This window comes from Argopecten irradians, chromosome 11 (assembly GCF_041381155.1).
Source record: "Argopecten irradians isolate NY chromosome 11, Ai_NY, whole genome shotgun sequence".
NCBI lineage: Eukaryota > Metazoa > Mollusca > Bivalvia > Pectinida > Pectinidae > Argopecten > Argopecten irradians.
Window position 1 is genome coordinate 17,312,735 of NC_091144.1, and position 20,471 is coordinate 17,333,205.

At 34.7% G+C, this 20,471-nt stretch overlaps 1 protein-coding gene across 6 annotated transcripts in view; it reads right to left on the reverse strand.

Moving 5' to 3' along the window:
- Nucleotides 1-4,269: 4,269 nt before the first annotated feature.
- The window catches only part of LOC138334873 (transcription factor COE3-like), a 55,952-nt gene continuing 39,750 nt past the window's right edge, over nt 4,270-20,471 (reverse strand). For 2 of the 6 annotated variants that reach the window (XM_069283685.1, XM_069283686.1), the window contains exons 8-16: nt 20,321-20,441; nt 18,283-18,348; nt 17,785-17,915; nt 14,679-14,805; nt 11,770-11,858; nt 10,613-10,802; nt 10,148-10,282; nt 8,086-8,315; nt 4,270-7,656 (exon numbers count right to left, since the gene is read on the reverse strand). In XM_069283685.1, the coding sequence (XP_069139786.1) occupies nt 7,651-7,656; nt 8,086-8,315; nt 10,148-10,282; nt 10,613-10,802; nt 11,770-11,858; nt 14,679-14,805; nt 17,785-17,915; nt 18,283-18,348; nt 20,321-20,441 (1,095 nt within the window). In that variant the 3' untranslated portion in view covers nt 4,270-7,650. The remainder of the gene's footprint in view (nt 7,657-8,085; nt 8,316-10,147; nt 10,283-10,612; nt 10,803-11,769; nt 11,859-14,678; nt 14,806-17,784; nt 17,916-18,282; nt 18,349-20,320; nt 20,442-20,471) is intronic. The other 4 variants (XM_069283687.1, XM_069283688.1, XM_069283691.1 and 1 more) reach the window with 2 other exon arrangements.

Below are 20,471 nucleotides of genomic sequence, written 5' to 3' on the forward strand. Positions count from 1 at the left end.
TATTGTAAACAATCTACTGTGTTTTGTACATGTAATCATGTTTCCTAAACTTCTTCAGTCAGACGGAACCCGACATGACATGGCACAGAATTGTCTTACTGCTGTTTGCTTAAAGTCCCGGAAACCTTTAAACAAATCAGAGTTTCTACATGACGATTATCAACGGCAAACATATCCCACAATGCAACAGTGGACTCAACATACTGGGGCCTTTTTAATGGGGGTAATTATACCCCCGCAACAAAGTTAATCCCTTAAATAACCACGTTTACAGTTTTCACGGAAATTTGTTGAGAAATGAATGAAAATTTTCACGCCGAGTAACACACATCTTTGTGGTTTTTGGTAAATAAAAGCAAAACATATAAAACATGAATTGTATTGCATGAATGAAAGACCTTAAGGTTTCATGGAAAAGATGCATTTTGGTTATTAGATTAGAAGAAAACGTTTGCGATTTGAAAAAAAAATGTCTGGAAAAAATCGTCGATGAAAAACGCAAAGAACTTTTTTTGACATTTTTGTTGCAAAAAACAATTATCCGCTCCAGCAAGGATATAAATTCCATGCGAGAAAAATTTCGCTCAACCTGTTGCATGATGAACTTTAGATTTTATCTTTTCTCTATTTCCTAACTGACTTTCTTTCTTCTCCCTTGACACCGCCTCACTTTTGGCTTTCAGTTGAGCGTTTGCCCCTGTGAGGAAGGCTCTGGGTTCTGTCCCCTGACCAGACGCAATGTCGTACCATCTGTTGCTGCTTAGCACTAAGCATAAAAAGAATGGTGGCCCTACACGGAGGATATAAGAATTTTACCTGCTGCCCTTATTGTATGTGTGCAAAGGCGACTAAATTAAGGATGTTATCTTTACTTTTGGCCTTCGGTTGAGTGCTCACCACCCTTACTTTTAGCCTTCGGTTGAGTGCTCGCCCGTGACGTAGGTTCTGGATCCTTTCACCCGGTCGAGACAGACCAAAGTCTATAAAAAGTGATAGTTTCTGCTTCTGCTTAGCGCTTAGTATAACGGGAGTGGGACGACTGGTTCGCCCCTTGTCAGTAAAAATGTGACCGGGTTTGGTGTGATGCTTGTCTTGTGTCTTCAGCGGCATGATGCAGTGATAAAACACTACGAAAAGGGCAACAATTCCACAATACAAGAAGAATATACCGCAGTTTCCAAGAACACGCACCTTGCACTTCGTACACGCAACACACCGCATACATGTAGAGGCGTCCTTACACGACAGTGACTGTTAATACGACGTTAATCAAATAAACAAAACTAACAAACAAATAAAAGGAATAAGACTAATGTGTTTCCTTTGTCTGTATAATGTTACCAAGAATGGTGTGACTGTTTTGCAGTTAATAGGACGCTAATAATTAAACAATCAAGCAAACAAACGAAGCCTTAGGCGGCATGCGTTAGTGAGATATCACTATAAAAAAGGGCAAGAGTTCCAATATAACTAAGAAACACAACCCGAATATACCATAGCCTTCCGAAACGCACAGCCATTCACATACTACAACTTATTACACACCTTAACTGACACAGGCTGTTAATAAATCGTTGTACCAACTAAATAAACCTAAACAAGACAATAGTTTACCTTTACTAGATGCATGCGTACCATAAATTAACAGACTTAACAATCAAAAAAGGATACTACAAAAGGGGGCGAATGTCTCTAATTACTTCCTTCTAAGTAACACGATCTCCTGTCGTATCGACAGGAAAATGTGCGTTGACATTGTAAAATAAACCAGTGTGTCAGGTATATGGACTCCAGCGGCACTAATTCATATCGTTACTGACTTTTTGGGAAGAAAGAACTTTCGTCGCACCTGATCTGCGCTTATCAACAGAAATACAGACATACTGTGTACTGGTAACTCCCCAATAAACTTCCGTATGATCAGACGTTTGTACCATAAATATCCAAGAACAGTCACCCTCCCAATGAGAATAGGATTAGTGCTTCGGATGTTGACGTCGCTCGGTGGTTTTTGTAACGATGAAAGATTTACTTGTCTCCATGCTGTAAACACGACACGAGACTACATAAACCAACATAAAACTGAAAACCTAAATTTGAAATTGGCAGTGCAAGGACACGAGTAAACCAAAACATACACAATGCTGAAAACACTAGCAAAGGACGAACGTCCGCAACTTTAATGACAAGAACATGTTGTGTCAGTCGTGTTCTTGTAGTCAACAGACTTAAGCGTTGTCTCCTTCATTGACGATACTTTCTACATGATCCGTTTACTTGCTCGTTAGGTCACTACATTAAATAAACGTCTTGTTTTAGGAACGCGATTCCACAACAGAGAATGTCTACAAGAAACAATGACCACGTAATGACATCAAGAAATCACTATGTATCGCACTTATCTCTACTAAGTGTTTTGATAATACCTTAGACAGAGATCGATAAGGCTATGTACAAATGCTTTTTAATCATTGTTAAAGGACTAAACATCATTGATACAGCCTACATATACCTAAAATGGGAGGAATCGCATAACCTCGGTTTTAAGTCTTGATGAATTATTGACATATTCAGCATTAGATGAGAATAAAAAAACAGTGTGACGAAAAGAGGAGCATAGTTGATTTTGTCAATTCGATCTATGAGAAGACATGATTACCAAACTCCTCTTATTTTCACAATTACATGCGTCAGGAAATATACTGGTTTAATATATAGTTCACAAGTATTTACTGATACATTGCAAACAAAACATATCAATTTCATGTGTGATGAGGTCAGACACTAGAAGTGCTCAGCAACATCTCCACCCTGATCTACTGTTAAGATTACAAATGTACCAGCGATTGACCCAGGTTGGTAAAGAGGCTGTCATCGAAAGAGTAGAGAACACTCACTCCCTCGAAACACCTGGATCTATTACTGTATAGTTGTTAAGTTTTTGTGGGTCTAAAATTTCGCGATTTACTGTTAGAAACGTATTCGCGGGGTATATTTTCGTTGTAAATTATCTTCGTAGTCTTTGTAGAGAATATATATAAAGATTAAATAGTATAAATATCCCTTCCACAAATTGATGCCTAATACGTGAAACCATGATTTTGATAAAGTAAGGGAATTTGGATGGGTTCGCGAATTTGGCGAAATTAAACATCCGTGAATATTAGCCATTATGCAGTATTCACAAGTCTCACTACTCAACTATACAAAGTTCTTTCGTATCTCTTTTGAGATGTAATAATGTTTTAGTAACACTTTTTAAAATCATTCGTTTGCACTTATTTGAAATTATTGTCGAATGACTTGAATTTGATTGTCAGCGATTGGTGTTGAATTTGCGATTCGTGTTTCTTTGGTTCTTATCATTTTTAATATGCGATGAAAGTAGGAAACGCCATTTTCGTATGATCTTTTATTTTTTGGCTCTATCATATTTTGTACCATATATAGTCAACAAGGCCCATAAGTGATATTTAAATACACAAATATGTCTTTATTATCGATTTGTGGTCGTGATGGGAAACTTATTTGTTCTTTTCATGTCTCTCAATTGATATATCGAAAAATTAAAAATAAGTTTTGCTGAAGGTATAGACAAATAATCAGTCTGAACGTCTATTGTAAATTTTTGATATAATAGTCTGCTCTGCCGGATATTAAAGTTGTAACTAATTTACACTTATTTTCTACGCAACTTTTATATATATACACACTAAGTGATTTACTTAGAGTGCAGTTTTATGGTTATTCATTGATATCCCAAATTAATGTCTCGTTCAATTCTTATAAACATAGGTGTAACAGACCATTAAACATCCCTATCTTGCCAAAACAACAAAATAGTTATGATAGAAGCTTGCAAATGATCTTAGCTATGGGAAAATGGCGATGACATCAAAGTTAGTATCTGTCTGTAAAATGTTTTAATTAACTTGCTGCCATGTACATTTTCTGTGCGAAGACAAAAGAACACGTTAGCTAAAATAAGTTGAATTGTACACTAATGCAAGACTTCAATTCGGCCGATGTGTTTAGATGTCCCGACATATTACCTCAATCCCTCCACCTTTTGGTCGAATACCTTGTGGGACAGGTGCAAGTCACTGACCGCTGGTCGTTGTTTATTTTCGATAAATATGGATTTCTGCTGTCATCTAAACCTGATACCTCCTCAAATGCCCCCCCTAGCTGTTAATAAGACGTGAAACATATCCAACCACATCATGGTCACTCTGTGTACCCATCAATAGTTAAACAAAAACATTTTCATTTGATTTTAAATTTTTTTATTCGTATTTTTCATACTTTTAAAGATTCAAATATAATTTACATCAAAGTTAGACAAAGTTAAATTGATACAATAATATTTATAATTTTTTAACATGCAAAAGAATTAAAATAAGTTGACATATGCAGTTAAACCTGAGTGAACCTTTCATTCTGAACAGTGTTGTGTAATATGAAAAACGATTTCGGATAACGCCCTCCGACATTTCCGATATTCCGGAACTTCTAAACTTAATTCATACATAAGTTTGATTTATAAACGATATGTGTAGTGTTTAACATATTGCACACATTGCTGAACATGTACTTAAAGACAAATATACCAGTATTTCATTGGAACACGTTATGTTACTTTCAATGTCTATATCAATACACTTGCTTTCCCTTATATTCCCTAACTCTTTGTATTGTCGAATAAGTGAAAATTTTTTATTTTACTTAGACACGTTTCAAATAGGATTTCAAATATAGAAATTTCATAAAGTTGATGATTTGGGGAAATACAAGCATTAGAGTTAAGCTTCATTCAACAAATTTTAGAGATGGTGTTTTATGCGGTAATAACTAATGCTTTTTGTGCAAGTTTTATATTGTTAAGATTAAAGATGGAATAAAACCAAAGATCGTTTTCGTGTAAAATGACGTGTATAAAAATACTCCATGATTTAGGCATAATTTAGACAAAACATCAACAGCTGAGTAGTCTAGGAGAGTGACATATAGGAACGATACGCTGAAACATTTGTACAATGTCTATAAAATAAAATTATCTGATCAAATAAAATATCATAAGAGTTACTTCCCTTTTAAGCGAGAATTATAAATAAATTCTTAAGTCGGCACATGCCTTAGAAAACACACACTTTACGGTAACAATTTCAGATTGAAGCAGATATTCCATTCGGACGGAACGAGAGATAAATACTCTACTATCGACACTGGCAGGCTCCATGTCGAATGACTTGATACGAAAATTTGTAAAAATAAATTTGTGGCAAATATTTTGACCTAACATGCATTTTTTTAATACTTCTAAATGTGCAAATAATTTAAATCAAAATGCAGTCAAACCTCGTTATTTCTATGTGGTCTTGACCACATTAACACATTATTCAAGTTTACATGAATATGTTATTTGAAATGTGGTTAAAAATACTTTTAGTTAAACAGTATTCGAGATATATAACTTCGAAATAAAAAGGTTTATATAAACTAACTTAAACTCGATATATTTCCTGATTTATTTGGAAATTATTTCAGTCTAAGATGCAACCAGATTTTTTCTATAAAAATTAAGCTACAAACTGTCATTTTGTTCAATGTTTGAATTTTTCATTTCAGTTAAGTAATTAGTTTTTGTGAATGGAATGGCCTGATGGCCATCGCTAACACACGTCTAACACATATACGATCTATACCACGGTAGGACTATAAACACACATACAGACTAGCATCAAGTTTGTCACAACAAGTCATAACAAAGTTTGTAAAAAAGGCAGAAACATTCGAAAGAATAAACTTTTAAGAAGAAAGATATATTTTCGAAAAAGTACATTGAAACGTCATAATAGCAAAATCAATGGAAGATAAATTAAATAAGTTATAACAATTATCGACGTTTTTAATATTTAATATTTCAACATACCAGAACCTTGTTAGTCCATCTTTTCTTGTTATTTTTTCATTCAACAAGTTAACTATGATAATCTTAATTTTGAAACAAAAAACGAAAAATGAAATGATTAAATACTTTTAATTTTATATTATGAACTTATGTAAATATTTTGACAATGAAATATCCGCAGAATTATAACATTTACTAACAAGGTTCCGGTGATAGGATATGAGTTAGAATTATTAGTTTGGCACACAAATAAATAAATCATTGAGTGTTTGTGTGAGTATTGAGCAGGGGAGACATACTGTAAACCAAGACATTTTCGCGGCGTTGTACAATTTCATGTCTGACGATTCTTTATTAATTACATTTGTAGACTCAAATCGATCTACTCTGTCTTTGCTGCCAACCATTTCACGGTGATTGATTTTCGCGATTTGTTATCGCCCGCGAAAATCAGAAAGAATTCACGAACGACTGGTTTACACTAAGTCCTGTTTTAATTCAATATCATACTATGAAATGTTCTTATAAAAAAACAAGGAAAAGTGTTAACCAGTTCTGTACTAATGTATAGAACACAGCCGAGGTCAAACACTGTCAAACTAACCCAGAAACAACCGGAATTACAATAACGGCATACCACTAGTTTGAAAGTAATTTAATTCGAGTTCTCATTGGAACTTTCATGTTTTTTTTTCTTTTTGCTTTTTGAGAATTTCATGTGTACAAAGCAGAATGAAAATGCATGTATGTAAAATTATATTTTGTTATATTACATTAAAAAGAAATGCTACTTAACTTATAACAATAGTGACTAGAAATTTACAGAACGATATAGAAGGTTGACTAGATAAAGGTAAAACTTATAAATAAATATTGAAATAGGTTTAACATGTAAGTATTAATCTAATGATAAAACACAATACCTTTGTATCAATGGTAAGTAAATAATCATAAAAAACAGAAAACAGAAATACGCTATCTGTATTTCCATATTATCACATTTAAATAAAGTCCATGAAATGAATTCACAGCACTGTAAGGTAGCATCAATTCCCATCACACTGAGTCAATCAAGACTTGTGAGTCTATGTGATACCTAGTTGAGACGTTCACTGCCAAGTCACGTTGCAGTCCCGTGATTTCAGAGATTTCAGACGAGAATTATAGCACTGTGATTAGTGATGACCGCTGGAGACTCCTGCAGTAGTTTTAAAATTAAATCAGAAACCTAAGTCACCTAAACGACTTACACATGGGTGCACACTGGTCACAGATGAGTAAATCCCTGTTAATTAAAATGAGCAATTCATAGTAAGGCATTTGTTTGTAACAATCTTTCCTTTCTCACGTGATTTGACCATGTGATATAATGGAAATGCTCACACTTATTCATCGTTCTCGTCTGCAAATCAACAATGTTTACATATATTAGCCCGTATATCACTGAGACACCCCAAAAAGTCATGTCTGAAACTAGTCTGTTAATATCAGGGCAAATGATGTCTAGAGGAAACATCAATTCTCCCATTCAGCCAATGTCTTGTTAAGATGAGGTGTCGTGATATCGTCACACATAGTATGGTCCACTTCGCGGCATGTCTTAATAGTCGGTTACTACGTAGAAACGGGTTAGAAGGATCATTTTGCCGATGATATTAGTGAGCTGCCGTACGTTTGACCGTTACACGTCGGTAGAGCGAAGGGATTCACAGCTGAGAATGGTGATGCCACTATACTGCTCATTCCTGAAAATAAACAAAATACATTGTCCACTATACATAATGTCTTAAAACCACATACACATGACAAAAGGTTTCCATAAAACGTAACAAAACCCAAATGGCATACGGCAAACAATCAAATGACATTATCATATAGAAATCAACCTAAAGATGATCAGCCAATATGTTCTTGCAGTAAAATTAAGCGTCTTGAAAAGTAATGTGTGTTGAAACTATAATGGAAATATTTACACTGTAGATTGGATGTGATTTCGCTCTGCCTTTCCATAACACCTTTTCTGTTTACTCATGAATTATTCATTTGATTCTCCATTTTCTTTCTTTCCCTTTTTTGAAAAAATATCCCAATCTGCAGTGTATCACCGATTCCTATTTCCGATTAGCTGATGAAATTAATTGAAAATAATTTTGTTTAATTACGAAGATACTAACACTGAGAATGGGGTGCGCCCACCCACTAGCAAGTCCTGACGGTATGGTTCCCGCAGTGGGTGGACTTTCGCCCGTACCCGGAGGCCGCACCACAGGATTGAAGGCGCTTTTCTGTTTCACTGCAGAGATCATATTGGCTGGTGAAAAAGAGAATATCCCTGGCGCATTTCCACCTTGATAACCGGAGGAGGGTACAGGAGGGGGCAGGGAGGGTGAATGTGAGGGACCCACTGCAGAAAACAAAATGATACACAGCAAAATTAGGTGGATGCCAGCCAAGACCAAATATAGATGTGAAACTATCAACCCCAAAACCAGGCGAAATAATGACAGAGCCATTCAGCTAGGAAACATCGCACCGGATCAACTCGTCAGGGCAAAGACGTCTGTATTTTAATCATTGCAAAAAAAAAAGCTAACAACAGCCTGTACATAACAAACAAACAACTCCCCGAGACAACAGTGATGTTATGATCACAAGTGCGGCTATCATTACGGTTAGCTATAGAAATAGCATGAACATTAAACAATAAATACACATAGAAATGAATTAGCTTTCTTCAGAAGGCATATAATCAGCGAATGCATTCAAGTAAGAAACTGAAATCTATGTGCTAATAATTGGATGCGAATTACCATATTTTCAAGTTATACAGTTATTTTTAACCTTGGATCGATGCAAATATTTAAGTTTGCAATTTAATTTAATTGCAATGTTGTAATAAAATATTATGTGTATTTTGTGTATAGCTATGAAAACATCTGATGTGTAAGAATCCAAAGAAAATATATGTAAATCATACACTTGTTTACTTCTTTCGCAATCCATTTGCAAAATTCACAACAAATGTATAATTGTAGTAAATTAACAGTTTTAACATCTATTCATTGTAATTGTTTCTAGATAGCAAACAGTAATAGGGGATAACCCTTACTCAGACGGATGAGTCCTAAACAGGCTTGGATAAAGACATTACTAATCAAATAAAACAGAGATTTTCTGTTCGGGAAACCGGATGGGTACAATGAAAAACAGGACAATACATTGTATTTAATCCCGACAGCAATTATGCTCTATATGGGCATACAGAGCTAGATTTGTGTAAAGGTTTGGCGGTGTTAACATGCCTGGACTATATCACGTCTCTCCCCGAAGACTGGACTCCACAAGAAATTTGTTTCTTGACTAATAAAATGTCTATCCCAACGGGAACACCGAGTAATGTGTCTCGATCCAGTCACAAAAGACAACAAATTTGTATGCGGAAGACACCGATAGAGCCCCAACTTAATAAATACGGCGTTATTTTGTTTGAACAGATCATGTTGTTTGCAAATTGAAAGAGGAAATTACAAGTAACAGTGTTTAAGGTTAGTTAGTTAGACAATTGGTTTCAGATGAGGCGTGCAGCTAAATATAAAGCATTTGCTACTAAGAAGGAGAGGGGAGTAGGGGAGCTGGGTTATGTTTGCCGAAAAGAATTATTAGCATCTGGCTCGCATTCTCTGATATTTGATTATGGAAATCCAGCATCATTCACAAGGATAAAACCAAATGTAATACTCATAATGATTTGTGATGATTTATCCAATTCACAAAACTAATTATCATAACGGATTTTGATAGGATCTGAACAAATTAATATCCAGTCAAGGCCTTAGAACTGTTACCAATCAACTACGTGATAGCTCTCCCAAATTAATACTGTCCATTGCTTATATAGAGTTTAATCTCTCAGCCTTTCGAATAATATATCTCCAACAGCTTTGTAATCCAACAACTGTGTTGTACTTGTACTTGTGTATGTGTGAAAAAATACATTTGATAGATAAGACAAAATGCATACTACAACACAATAGTCCTATACTATATGAATATCCACGAGACACAAATGCTAATGCTCAATGTTGGGGTAAATGATAAAGGTGCACAATTTATGTGGAGAATCAGAATAATCAGGGACCCTTCATCGGTACTGAATGTCCATTTACATTTGGTTGAAGAGATGTACAGTCATATTGAAGCAGTATCAATGAATGTTTGGGGACTACAAATGCTTACCCATATTTCCCAGACTTCCGCCGTGATAACCATTCATGGCTGTTGAGCTGTAACTACTTCCGTTGCTATGGGGCGTGGAGCCATTTGAGCCGTAACCCCTGGGGGACACGCTTGATGCTTGACCTCTTGTGTAACCTAAAAGGTATATTTCAATACAGAAGATGTAAACACTGGCAATTCACGTAAGATATTTTACGTAATTTTCAAAATGCATATCGAATAATGAAACGTAAGTGAGGCCGAAAAAACTATTATCCTCATCTAAGAACAAAGTATATTGAATATGTGAGTTTTTTTTAATTTAACACATACTACGCGAAAACTTGTTTAGCAAAGCTTTTCTTAAAAAAATAAATTAAAATTCATGATTACATAAAAATAAAATATTTTAGAAGTAATACTTAAATTAATTATTAGTTGTTATGATTATAATGATAATTTCATTAATTTCAAATTAATGCTAACCTTCTTCCCACTGGCCATTGGTATCTTGTACGCTGACCGCTAATTGACCGGCGTATGAATTAAAACTGGACATAGGTGAGCCATTGTTCATGGCTGGAGACCGGGGAGGAGGGAGAGAAAGTTGGTTATGATTCCGTGGCATACTGTACAACGCCTCGGCTAAATCTGCTGCTCGCTTCAAGATAATCTCCTATGAAAGAGAGAGAAAAAATATTAACAATGGTAAAACGTTGAGACTGTTAAATTACTCTAAAAGTAGTTGAACCAGAACAATAGATCACAAAAAGTAAGCAAATGCAGGTTATAATCGTTCAATATGATTAAACACTGTTTTAAATTACAAGTAGTTTAAATTATGGCACTTTGAATGTCTGTACCCAAATAATAAAAAAGGATTAATGTGTCTCCATAGGGAACTCCTGATGTCCTCACGCTCGTAATATATATTGTTTTATAACATGGGAAATATATAGTCTAAGTTATAATATCCACCAAGATAAATAAAATAAATGTTGGTTAGATTTTTAAAAACAAAGACAGTGGAACGCTCTCTTGGTTCTCGTCTGTGTTCTATCTATTATTAGATCAGAAATCGTAATCTTGTAATTTTCTTTATAACCCTTCGACTAACCTCTGTGTTTGAGCGAAAACAAACTGTGTGCCTTCCTTTAATAGGCGTTTCAATGCATTCAACAGTAAAAACATATTTTATTTCCTTGTGATTGAGTCTGTTGTATTCATGAAAATGACCTTACAGTTTTTACTCCAAAACTCACAATTAAATAGATAAGAAATTAAAAAGAAAATCAAATTACTTTACTGCAATTTGAACTTTTGTATATGACAACTTAGATAACAGTATTCCATCCAAAACAGAAAAACAAAACAAATACATAAATTTTGGAAAATATTTTTTTTTCTGTAAATAAATAAATTTTAGAAAGTAAATAATTTTTTGAAAATAAATAAATTTTGGGACATAAATAAATTTTGGAAAATAAATAAATGTTATTTTAAATTCGAAGTAAAAAAATATAATCACGATTTGAATAGAAAGTCAGAATATAACCATGTAGACTAAATTATGTAAAGACATCCATATGACACGTTTGATGTTTCATTAGTGAGTGATAAATAAGTAACATCAGTTTACATACTTTCGGAAGTCTCTCAGGATCACCCGGATGTCGTGGTACTAGCTTCATCAATCTCTGGAATCCATAATCTATAGTAGGATCAGCCAGTGCTGAAAGAAACGAAATCAAATTTAACAATCTAGTTCAACGTCCACGGAATTGATTTCCATAGGATGTAACGTTCAAAATAGAGTTTGGAATTAAGGTTCAAACTTTGAAATTAAAAGGAAGACAAATGAATTCATTTCAGTTTAAAAAAAACGCAGATAAATGGTCCGTCTCAAATAGAGTTCGTAACCATTTCATTTACAAATAAGGCATTGACGATTACATTGGCATACACTCTGGGAGACTGAAATTTACAGATATAAGACTTGAAATGGAATTTTCAGTCTTGGCCTTGTCTAATCGTATCGATAATTGCGATCAGGAAGCATTGGGTTTTAAGTATTAATCAAAACAGGCATTCGACATATGAAATAATTCGAAGCTTAACGCATTTTCAACACATGACACATATGTTTCAGGAATCATGATGAACGTCTTTCCGTTGTCATAGCAATATATGACTCTGAGAAGACAGAGACTTATAGATAAAATAGATCTCGAATAGTGGGGATTACGATCGGTATTATGCATTTCCTAATGTTCACGAACGTTTCGTATTGTTGTAATCAAAGCATGTTTACACATAATCTGCCAGCGTAAACACAAAGAATTATACATATCAGTCCTTGGAAGCGTATGTATTACATATGAAAACACAATCCTTTGGTAAACCATCGACATTTACTTTTTTCGGTAAAAGTAACTCTAATTGGCGTCTAATGCGTAATAGGGACAATATCCTACGAAAGGATACCTAGTTCCATTTTCACAATTGATTCTATATTGATCTCCGTATCTGATAATAGACTGACATTTGTATCTCTTCAATGTCAGAATAGCACTGCTACAGTAAAGGAATGCGTCGGGACTTGTCATATGACCATAAAACTATGGTGATAAGGTTTAATAACTAAAGCATAGTTCCGAATAACAATTCCATTCCAAAAAGGGGAGATAATCAAAGCATTGTTTACTACCCCTTAATCCCCTCATAATCATACGTCATCACTTAAATAGTTCATGTTTTTTTTATTAATAGTATCCATTCTGTGGCTGGACAAATCAATATTATAAATAGACAACATTCTAATCTCATTTTTCATCTCATCTGTCATAAACCTTGGGAACAAATGATGCTTCAATCATACAATAAAAATCATACTCGATCACAAATATGTTTCATTTTCGCCTGAAAGATAATTACGGCTTTTAGCACCTTGCGTTGGTCCGAGATGAATGTTATATTGATATTCATCAACACAGTAACACGACAATATATTATCAGGATTCACGCGCATATCACTCCGCCGTATAATTAAAGAGAGAGAAGTAATTTGCCCCATAGTCGACGGTGTCTCGTTGCGAGATGCAGAGTTTTATTGAAGTAATGAAAGCTCCTGGAACCTTTGAGCTTGTTCGTCAGGCGTTAATACTGCAAGTTCTACCATTACCGCTACAGGAATTAGAAAATCATCGTTCGACACTGACATCCGTGCTAATATCATGTCGCGATGTAGCCATTCAATGAACGTTAGGACGAGGCTGTTCTCTCATTGCCCACGTCAATGTGATGGATAGAGCTTTGCAGCACCGAAAGATACAGATGTCATAGAAATATAGTCGATTGTTCTCTATTTGACAGCGAATTAATAAGCCCATATGTCACATAGAAACATGTAAAATGCGATAGCCAGTCAAATCATGAGATTGAATTTAGCTCTGAATGTGGCTCTGACATTTTGACCTATTCTTTTGAGCAATTAGAAGTTGCATAACATGGAAGTATCAAAACAGGAAGACGGTAGTGTTATGTTTCTGGCGCCGCATCAAATTTATGTTATCATTTCGGAGAAATGTATTCTTCTGTGGTTTTTAATTACTAATGTTAATTGCATAATGTGAAATAAACTTTCTAAGAATAGTACCGTGACGCATACTGAAAAACCGTTGTGAAACGAAACCGTGAAATTGGATGATTTATAGCGTAATGTATCCTTAATGTTCTCAGTCTATGCAGAGTACAACAACTCCATTGCTATTGAAGTGTGGTTCTTTACATTTTAAAAGCCTATTCAATGAATCTTATTTATTGCCTTTGACAGAGTGTTCTTAATGTTTATATGTATTGCGTCCTAGTTAAAGTTGATTACTCACAATAGGAAGAAATGACACGTCGATGAAATGTAGTCGAATTGACAATTACAACCATTCGACGAAGAAGACTAATTGATCGATTGGCTGATTGATTGATTGATTGATTAATTGTGTCGAAGGTTTATTAGGCTGGTTAGTAGTTCACGTTTAACAGCTTGTCGTAAAAAAAAGAATGTAAGAGTTTAAATGGCAGGTAAACTAATTAGTATCACTGCTAAAACTAGTATGGGATTGTCTGAGACAAATACAGACACCTTTATTTTATTTCATTTCCCTGTACTTCAACACCGACTCGGTGAACAGGGAGCATTGTTACCAAATAAATTTACCTTTCAGTGCTGTAGACATATCGTGAATAACACTGATGCCTTTAATTAAAAATTTCTTATTCTTTCCAAAAATGTTTCTGACAACATTTGGTGTAAATTATCTATCTGATAGTTAACTAGTAGCGATGGTTATATTTCCCTCACTGGGGCACACCCCTCTTGTCCTTTCCCTCACTGGGGCACACCCCTCTTGTCCTTTCCCTCACTGGGGCACACCCCTCTTGTCCTTTCCCTCACTGGGGCACACCCCTCTTGTCCTATATAAAAAGTAGACAATGTAATTATATTTTTTCTCGAACAAGTACGTGCAACTCCGTAAAATAAAATAAATAAACTTACTTGTGTAGACAAAGCGGCCGGGCGCCCCCTTGCAGAACTGCTTGGATTTGTACGAGAGTGTAACCTCTACGACCCCAGGGATATGTCTAGGTGGCGTTTGTACCCGGATGGCGTGTGACGTAATCAACTGCAAAAGGAAATAATATTCTAAATAACACATGACGGGAAATATTTAAATGAGATTGACTACACACTCTCACATAGTTATTACAATATATAATATTACGACATTGGTCATGCGAAAAAATAAATGAGAAGAGAAACGTGTATTTTTAGTGAAAAGCAAGACAATTTATTAGTTCATTAATAAAACTATTCAAATAAAAACACCAAAGAAGTTTATTCGTTATTTGAATATCACTCAACCTTACCCAAAACTTAAAAGTATATTGCTATTGTCTTTTTAAAGACACTGACTGGTAAGAGCTAGTACCATATGGCATTCATACATCATGTAAGATACACCTAATTCCCCAATCCACTGACGAACATTGCAAGTTGATCTAAAAGAAGCACTTTTCGCAAAAAAGTTACTCAGTGGATTCTCGGGATTAATTATTGTTTATGATAGTACTGATAAATCCCTAGGAACAGTTGATATGTACGTGCAATATTACATGTAGACATACGTTTAATTTGTATGTTATATTACATGTAGACGTACTCTAAACCCATCATAATCGCTGGAAAATGTGGTCGGGACATCGAGTCCCTGTGGACAGAGAAATTGGAGTATAGGCAGGTTTGTCACACATTTGTGCTGCAGGAACTATAAATATCCCCGGGAGTAGATTTAAATACTCCAGAAAGGTGATACAGTGTCTACAACAATCCATATTTCCCTGTTAACAGCGATACACACTAAAACCCGGGCAGGCATTTCAAACAGTAATTAGAATGAATTTCGGTAGTAGACCGGCACGCTTTCTCTCAATGCTTTGCAATTAGACGTGTTGTATATGATGGTGGCCTTCACTCCAGGGTACAAAACGATGTTTTATATAATTGGAAGACTTCGAAATGTCAAAAGCCATTTACATGTGCTGCAGATTAGGAGATCAATTTCGTAACATTGATAATCATTAAAGTAGACTAATACTACTCAGCTGCGACTCCCTAACTGGCACATACTTCAATGACTTTCGTTTGGAGATTAAGTACAATCTAGGTCGGCATTGCCATTATTAGCCATGGTAATTCATGGTGACACACTGGGTAATTTGTACTTCGTGGACAGTCACTTATGAATGTAAATCTTAACCTTAACTGAAATGTATTTGGATTGAAATAGGAGCTAAAAAATCACGACGAGACCGGGGATCGAGCTCGGAACCTTCGACCTCTAGCTGAATGATCTACCGTTTGAGCTAGCTAACTGATTGACGGCGATCGACTCAATTTAGAACTTTTTTATTATAAAAAGATAAGAAGAAATCGTGTTATTTTGTGCAACTCATTACACTGCATATTGTGAAAGACAAAAGTTAGTTATCTGGAATCAAAAATTACATACTTGGCTGTCAAATAGATTATGAATAATTTCTTTTTTTTTTACATTTACTATCCACGGCTTCAGCCTCATTTATAATTCGATATAGACATTCTCTGAAATTTCACATTACACATTTATAATGTGATTTGGTTATAAATTAAGAGGGCATTATTCTGTTAAGGTGTGACACATTGCTGGTCTTAATTCATAGTTAATTATAAGCTCAAGGTGTATTCATCGGCTAGGTACCGGGATTTATAAATCATTCATAGAGTATGTCGATCAATTGTCCGCCCTCCAACGCCCCACACAGGCGCAGGATGGTAAACAATAGCACGTGCGTGTGTTCCATTCCAGTAAATCCATCGCCTGTTATTTGCATACGAAATGGCATCCTTTTAAATAGTCCGTCTCTTGTTAAAAGGTAAAAGACTATTTCTAAACCGGACTTGGAAATGCAAGCTTACAAATTATTTTCGGGAAGAAGGAGCACAATTAGTTTCCTATTTGGATGTTTGCACTTGTCTCTGTGGCTGTACCGAAAACAGTGAATTATTAACGGATGGTAGAGTACGCAATGAAAATCCACTTTATGGTAGCATCGCCTTTGCTTTTTGATACCGAGTCCTATTATTGAAATGAAAGAAGCGTAAAGAACTGATATATATGGATGGTAAATATAACAATTCAAAGGATAGGCCATGTGTGTTGATTTGTTGGGTTTAGTCATATTCTTAATAACCAGAAGATAATAACGAAATTAGTCAATAATGAACACATAATCAACCAAGAACATGAAAAAAAACAGTGAAAAACTTGGACTACTTCATTAAAACAAATGTAATCTTGAACTGAATATTTTTCTATTGGATGCACGCCAGTTTGAAAGACAACATATATCAAGAAAATAAAAATCTAATGTGGGTTTTCTCTGATAATAAAATCATCAACGCCTATGAAAAGAAAAACATAAAATCTTTTGGTTTGGCCTTAGTCATAACGCATCCCCACTCACCACCGTTGTGAGTGTATTATAGCAGTTTGCATGCTGGATTATACCTTTGATAGCGTTCGATCCGAGGCTAAGCTAGCCTCCTTTTGTTGCGCATCAAAAATTAATTTTCTCTTCCATTACTGGATTTGAATGTTTGAGTTACCAGTAATAGATTTGCAGGCTTTCGTCTAATGGTTGAATTTCATTGTTTATCGCCAATCCTTGTGTATAAAAGGAATGCTTAGATCCGAGACTAAATAGGCTGGAAAATCAGAAATTAGATCTCCTCTATCCAGCAGTGTGGTTTGTATTTCCATTACAATTAAATCTAGCCAATGTTTCTATGGTGGCTTAATCATCTACCCAAACACAGGTAAATTAGAAAATTACGCCAAATGAATTTCTTTACAACTAATGTTTAATAGGAAACTCTGTGATTTTTTTGCACTTGAGCCTATCATTAAATTGAATTCGTTTTATTTTATTATATTTATTTAAGGTTTATATTTGGGCAGCATTTCTTTATGAATGTTTCAAATTTGTTATCGAGAATCCGAAAATATGAAACAAAATTAATTATGTTAATTTCTTTCATAATTAATTTATGACAAGTAACTTACCTCGCTCCATACAAGCATTGTCCCAAACACCACCTGAAGGCCGTCAAAAAAGTTGTCCCCAATAATGATGACAGTTGTCCCCCCTGTTGTCCAGCCTTCACTAGGACAGATCGCTTTGATACATGGTGTCGCTGTAAGCAAAACATAATTACTTGTAATTTGTTGTTCATAAGAACGCATTAGAGATTCTTTCTTAAGACAATGTAAGTGTTTGCTCTATCTAGATGTGAGATAAACAAAAAAAAGAGAGTGAATGAAAAAAAGCTACAAAGTTAAAGATAATAATGCAAAGAAAAGGTAACTTAAATGAAAACAAATAAAGAGTAACTAAACGAAGCAATCAACAAGATATGTAAAAAAGATACAATATGATTTATATTCCATATACAATGTATTATCATAAACTAGGTATTCATCAATGAGTAGTTTGAGTAGTTTATTCCAATTGGTCAGGAATATTCATGATCAACCAATCAAAAGATGTAAAGCATTACTTACTAAGTATGGCTGTGTCCCTGGGGTACTTAGAGAATCTGCCATATGAGTCTGCCAGAAACCAAGCATCTATGAAGAATGGGGGAATTCTTTGTTAAGTTAAGATGAAAGCAGGCAGTTTTAACGAACCATTTAGCATTCCGAACTACATCCCGATGCATTTCATAGAGTATATTACTTTATTATCATCGTATTAGCGTCCATTAACGTATTATATATCTATAAACAGCGCTCCCCTTAACCTAATTCAAGAAAAATCATCGTCTACGTAATTATCACATTGTTTCACTGAACCTAACTAAATAATAAAGTTATTGTGTAACATCAACAAGAAAATCAAATTGAACCAAAAACAACAGAAAAGCTTTAAAAGCAAGATGGACAAGAACAAAAGAATGGGTTTCTTTTATGTATCCTGAGCCCTTGGCCAGTACTTAATCACGACCATTATAGCTAATTCAAACAATTTTATCGAGCGTTAGTGTTTGAAAACTTACAAATTAGTGACAAATTATTGTTTGGACCCGGACAGAAATAAGACTGACGCCAACTAACCTGTCACGCAGAAAATAAGGTTCAAAGGATCTTATTTAGAATATCGGTTTATGTTTAGGGGTCGGCTGAATTCGATCACGTTATTAAAGCTGATTAACATTTTTATGTAGAATTTCAATACTTTAAAATTCTTCACGATATGGATTCTCTGAATTTATCAATTTTTGATTTTCTAACTTTATTATAAACGGACCATAAATATGATTTTTTTTCAAAGATACGACAGCAATTATAAGTCCCTTATATGGTTTAATATTATCTAATGATAATATAGGCTTAACAAATAAGTCCTTCTAAAACTCGTTAGCGAGGAGCAAAATGAATGAAAACCAAGATTATGACGAAACATCAAAACAACTTTTATGGTTGGAAAAAGTTAAGAGTGTTCGCTTTTCCTTAAGCTACAAGAAATGCCTAGTGTACCACAGATGTTTGAGTCGGGCCAAGCCAGATGGGCCGGTACAATCGAAAAGTAGACAGCTGGCCAACAACAGTCACTCAAACGCTTTCCTTTGTCATTCTAATTAAAGTTATAATCTTCCATCAGTGAATGATTGTCTTTAGGTAATCTGACCCGTGTGAGAGGTGACAATCCACCGTGGATGAAAATGAAATCGGCTCTCATCAAACGTTCAATAGATTTCTTGCATAAAGATTCCAGTAAGGGTTGTGGTTAAAGAGGTCCAAGTTTTTAATTAATTCGAATCGAGAGGAACACGAGCAGCGGGTGGACACCCTAAAATAGTACTTCTCTATATAATCAACAAAACTATATAGAAAACGTTCTAAATTTGCCAACGACGTTTTTGTTTTCTATTATATTAGAGTAACTTATATAGAAATTATTTTAGTTTGTCAGCGATCATTTTTGTTAAAAGTTTTTTCCCCTTCTAAATGATCAACTAAACTATAAATAAATTTTAAATATTCTTGATGAACTTTTGATTAAATTTATCCGTCTGGAATTTTGAAATTGAAAATAACTAGCTTAAAGGTAACATGCCCATTTTTCACGAGTTCGTTTGGGATTTGTAAGCAAAACTGCACGAAATAGACTAGCTACAGCAAAAAGTAACGCAACAAAATATACGAAATAAAGAAAAACAAAACAAAATGAAATGCAATAGATCTAACTAATCAAATTAAGAAATAAAAAATAAAAAAACAATGGCAAGAGAAACTTGTCAGTGACTAAATTCGACAGTTAAACCTCTTTTGGCACCAGAGGTAGTGAATTTGAGATAATAATAGGGTTCATCATCAATTGGAAATATATTCTGTATGATACTATCTTTTTTATTTTTATTTTGGATGACAACTGTATAAAACTGTCGAATTTTTCTCTTCTTCGTCAGGTTCAAAAGCAAATTTTATCGATAATTCTGATATTAATACATAAAAGCCTTCACATAAGAGAGACTGTCGAATTTAGTAGCACTGACTTTCACTTTCACTTTAGGATAGTAAAGCCTATCTAGTGTCGTACCTCCTTCTGTGGGGTCTAACCGCCTCGCCCGACGGCCATGTTTTGAGTTGTTATGTACGAACATGTTGTCCGAAATCGCCAGCAGTGGACCCTCAACTGACATTGTGGAGCAAACGGCCACCTAGTGTAAAGAAAAGAAATATAATAATTA